Source organism: Microtus ochrogaster, chromosome 22, assembly GCF_000317375.1.
Source record: "Microtus ochrogaster isolate Prairie Vole_2 chromosome 22, MicOch1.0, whole genome shotgun sequence".
NCBI classification, from domain to species: domain Eukaryota; kingdom Metazoa; phylum Chordata; class Mammalia; order Rodentia; family Cricetidae; genus Microtus; species Microtus ochrogaster.
The window spans coordinates 11,264,154-11,268,737 of record NC_022023.1 but is presented as its reverse complement, the minus strand read 5'-3'; the positions used below and the strand labels follow the sequence as shown (position 1 = coordinate 11,268,737).

The 4,584-nt window shown below is 42.5% G+C and overlaps 1 protein-coding gene across 4 annotated transcripts in view; it reads left to right on the top strand.

Annotated features, from left to right (window-relative positions):
- The window catches only part of Sec11a (SEC11 homolog A, signal peptidase complex subunit), a 47,720-nt gene that overhangs the window by 12,162 nt on the left and 30,974 nt on the right, over positions 1 to 4,584 (top strand). For all 4 annotated transcript variants that reach the window (XM_026784337.1, XM_013350199.2, XM_005357654.3 and 1 more), the window contains exon 2: positions 2,528 to 2,637. In XM_026784337.1, coding sequence (XP_026640138.1) covers positions 2,528 to 2,637 — 110 coding nt within the window. The remainder of the gene's footprint in view (positions 1 to 2,527; positions 2,638 to 4,584) is intronic.

The following is a 4,584-nucleotide window of genomic DNA, read 5'->3' as shown; positions in this document are numbered from 1 at the left end:
CTCATTACAGATGGTTGTGAGCCACCATGTGGTTGCTGGGAATTGAACTCAGGACCTTTGGAAGAGCAGGCAGTGCTCTTAACTGCTGAGCCATCTCTCTAGCCCAACATCTTTATTCTTTAAAATGTTTTTTTTTTCTCCTTTCAGAGCTTTATTTTGTGTGTGTGAATGTACATGTACAATGTTGTGTGTGGTGCCCACAGAGGTCAGAAGAAAGCATCTGATATCCAGGAACTGGAGTTATAGACAGTTGTGAACCACCATATGGATGCTGGGAACTCAACCCTGCTCCTCTGGAAGAACAGCCAGTGCTCTCAACCACTGAGCCATCTCTCCAGCCTCAAACCTTCAACTTTTTTTGTTACTAATCATTTCTTTAAACAGCAGTTGTAGGTTTGAGTCATGTAGTTCAGTAGTGCTTGCTAGGCACATATAAGGCCCTGGGTTTGATCACTAGCACTGCAAGTGAGTTAATAAAAAAAATGTTCAAAAACAGTTATTAAGCCAGGTGGAGTGATGCACCCCAGTAGTTCTTAGCTGCTCTTGAGGCCAAGGCTGGAGGACCAGGAGTTCAAGGTCAGCCTGGGCAACATAGCTAGACTCCTGCCCCACATACAATAAGAAGTTGTAAATATGGTCTGGAGATGGCTCAGAGGTTAAGAGCACTGGCTGCTCTCCCAGAGGTCCTGAGTTCAATTCCCAGCAACCACATGGTGGCTCACAACCATCCATGATGAGATCTGATGCCTGCTTCTGTCATGTAGGCATGCATGGAGGCAGAATATTGTATACATGATAAATAAATAATTCTTTAAACCTTTTAAAATGTAATATGAAAAAGTAGGTAAAGGTGGAGGCTGGCTAGATACAGGACAGATGGAAGGTTGGGCTGGAAAGTGCCAGAAGTCTGAAAAATAATACTATTCAGATTACAGAGACCCTTAGCTATAAGACCGACAGTGTGGTCCTCCACATATTTATGATAAACCTTATACAATGAAGGTTTTAAAACTATAAACAGTAAAAGTTCAGCTTTACTATGTTGTAAAGAGTGGCCGCTTGTTGGTTCCCGGCTGCTCAGCCCTGAAATAACACACAGAAACTTTATTAATTAACTCACTGCTTGGCCCATTAGCTCTATCTTCTTATTGGCTAACTCTTACATCTTAATTTAACCCATCTCCATTAATCTGTGTATCGCTACATGGTTGTGGCTTACCAGCTAAAGTCTCATTCAGCATGTCTGTCTCTGGCAGCAGCTCTATGGCTTCTCTCTGCCTCTACCTCTTTTCTCCCAGCATTCAGTTTAGTTTTCTCTGCCTACCTAAATTCTACCCTATCAGCAGACCAAGGCTTTGAGCTATCTTTTTAGCCCCTTTTTTGAGTTTAGATCTAGTGCATCAGTTCAAGACAGGAAATGTTAGAATTTGTGGAGTAGGGCAAGTTTAGTAAAGAAGTGTGACCTAAATAGTTCTTGACTCTGGAATTGTTTTTTTTTTTTTTGGTTTTTCGAGACAGGGTTTCTCTGTGGCTTTGGAGCCTGTCCTGGAACTAGCTCTGTAGACCAAGATGGTCTCGAACTCGCAGAGATCCGCCTGCCTCTGCCTCCCAAGTGCTGGGATTAAAGGCGTGTGCCACCATCGCCCGGCTTTTTGTTTTTGAGACATGATCTCTCTATACAGCCTTAGCTGTCCTGGAACTCACAATGTAGACCAGGATAGCCTCAACATCACAGAGCTCTACCTGCCCCAGCCTCTGGAATGCTGGAATGGGATTCAGGACTCTTCTCAGGTGTCGATTTAAGCTTTACTAAATAAAAGGTCATATTTGGTGGCAAATACCTATGGTGGCAGCACTTGGGAGGTGGAAGGGGGGGGAGATGTGGAGTTCAAGGCTAACTTCAGCTACTTAGTCTGAGGCCACCTTGGGCTACATTTTAAGAAAAATGTCTCAGGACTTCAGCAGTCACAGTGGTACTGCTACTTTGAAACTTTTGGGGTTTTGTTTGTTTTGGACAAGGCCTCAAACTGTAAGTCAGGTGGTCCTAGAACTTAGCATGTAGCCCAGGCTGGTCTCACTCATGTCGTACTACCCAAGTGCTGGGATTGCAGCCCGGGACACCGTGCTGGTTACTTGAAAGTTTTAAGAAAGTTTTCCCTCACATTTATTTGATAGTTTAATGGTGTGAAACTTTTTTTTTCTTCCTTAGATTTCTTTGTTTGTTTGCTTATGGGGCGGTCTCCCAACCAAGGTAGACCTCCAACTCAGTAAATAGCCTGCTGACGATGGACGTTTACCCTCCCCCACTCTACCTCCTGCGTGCTAGGATTATAAGCCTGAGTCGCCATGCCTTGTTTCATGCAGTGCTGGGATTGCACCCTGGTTTTGCACATGTTAGACAGGCATTCTACCAACTGAGCTACGCACCCATTTGGACTGTTTGAAACTTTTTAATTAATAGCTACTATCATTTACTTGCCTGAGTGAGAATAATAGTGGATCTGATTTCTTCTCTTTGTTCCTACAGCTATACTACCAAGTCCTAAATTTTGGAATGATTGTCTCCTCGGCACTAATGATCTGGAAGGGGCTAATGGTGATAACCGGAAGTGAAAGTCCAATTGTAGTGGTGCTCAGGTAACTGCTCCTTTTCAAGACATGAAGTGCATGGGGTTACTTGGGAGAAAAATAGAGGTATTAAGTCAATAGTTGTATACCAGTTCCTTAGAAACTGTTACCTAGGAGAGAGCCCAGAAGGAAGTCAGTTTCTACTCAGTAGTGAGAAATACCATGGGAGGTATTTCTATTCTGAACCCCAAAGGACCCATATCCTTAATTGTATGTATGTGTAGGGGAGGAGTTCGCATGTGACTCCGGTTGCCCTTGGAGGTTCTGAGCAAGGTTGCTATGTGAACTTTATTTTTGGTTCATCCCTTAAGAAAGTGTACTTTATCCTTCTGTCTTTTTGCATTCCTTAGTTTGGTGTATCAGGCCTGGAACTTAGTTTGTTAGGTGTACAGTGTCTCCACTAAAGAGTTTTCCTGCGTCACATATTCATGTGCTAGCAGCAGCACTAATTACTTCCATATTTTCTGTTGACCTTTAAGTATCATTCCTAAGCTAGACTCCAGGAATTTTGAAGGTAATAATACCATCTCTTCAGACGAGTGTACTGAATTGTTTTTCACCTCATTTCCTTTCTTGTCTTTGCACTCATAAATAAATCTTACTGATTTTAAAACCTAATTTAGCCACTGTTTTTTTTTCTTTTTTTTTGAAATTACTATGTGGTTATTTAATTGAATCATTATAGTTCTGTCTCATTTGGGTACTTGGTTTGTTACCTAAGTCCTTTCTGGAGCTGATAGAGTACAAAGGGAATGGAGCCATGCCTAGTATCCAGAGTTGTTCTTAGTGCTTTAGTGAGGTCTGACCAGTGCACAGCAAGCAGTAGGTTTTACGGTACAGAGCTTGATGACATTGGTAAGTATATATGTCTTCAAGTCCACCACCATTACTACCAAAAGTGTGCCTGGCGTTTTCAGAAGGCTCTCCATTCTCTCTCTCTCTCTCTCTCTCTCTCTCTCTCTCTCTCTCTCTCTCTCTCTCTCTTTCTCTCTCCTCTCTCTTCTCTCTTCTCTCTCCTCTTTCTTTATGGTTAGAATGTTAGAATTTTTGCTTTTATTCTTTTTCTCTCTTTCTTTTTAAACAGTTTTGCCCATGCTGGTATTGAATTCATGATTCTCCTGCCTAAGACTTCCCAAATGCTGAGATTATAGGTGCATCTCAACCATATCAGCTACTGTTGGCAGAGATTGCATATTCATTTCTTGGCCATCCAGAACTAAATAATCACACAGAAACTATATTAATCACAACACTGTTTGGCCTGTTAGCTCAGTCTTCTTATTAACTAACTCTTACATCTTAAATTAACCCATTTCTATTAATCTGTGTATTGCCACGAGGTTGTGGCCTACTGGTAAAGTTCTGGCTGGCAGCTGGTGGCTTTCTCCTTTGTCAGCTACATGGCATCTCCTCAACTCTGCCTACTTTCTTTTTATATCTCTTCCAGCCTGACTATATTCTGCCCTGCTATAGGCCAAAACAGCTTCTTTTATTAACCAATGATAGTAAAACATATTCACAGCATACAGAGGGGAATCTAACATCAAGCTACCATCATTTTTGTTTCATTTTTTTTTTTTAAACCAAGTTCCTAGTCCAATTCTCCATTTATTCCAGTGGCCTTAGTCAGCTTCTGATGACTGTCCCTTAACACCTCTGCTAAGGAGAACTAAATTGGGAATAGCCCCAGAAAGAGTCTCCCAAAAGAATTTACATGACCCAAGCCCTGTGCTCCCCGTCAATAGTGTGGTGTCCTTCCTTAGTGCTAGACAGCAGCACCAACTGAAGCTCTCTACTTCAAGGTTGGACTGTGAGACGGTGTGTGTGTGTGTGTGTGTGTGTGTGTGTGTGTGTGTGTGTGTGTGTTGAATTAAGAGCGGCGGGGGCTGTGTCCCCCGCACCCGGCCGCCCACATGGCTAGCTTAGCTTATGCCCCAAAATAATTACACGGAAACT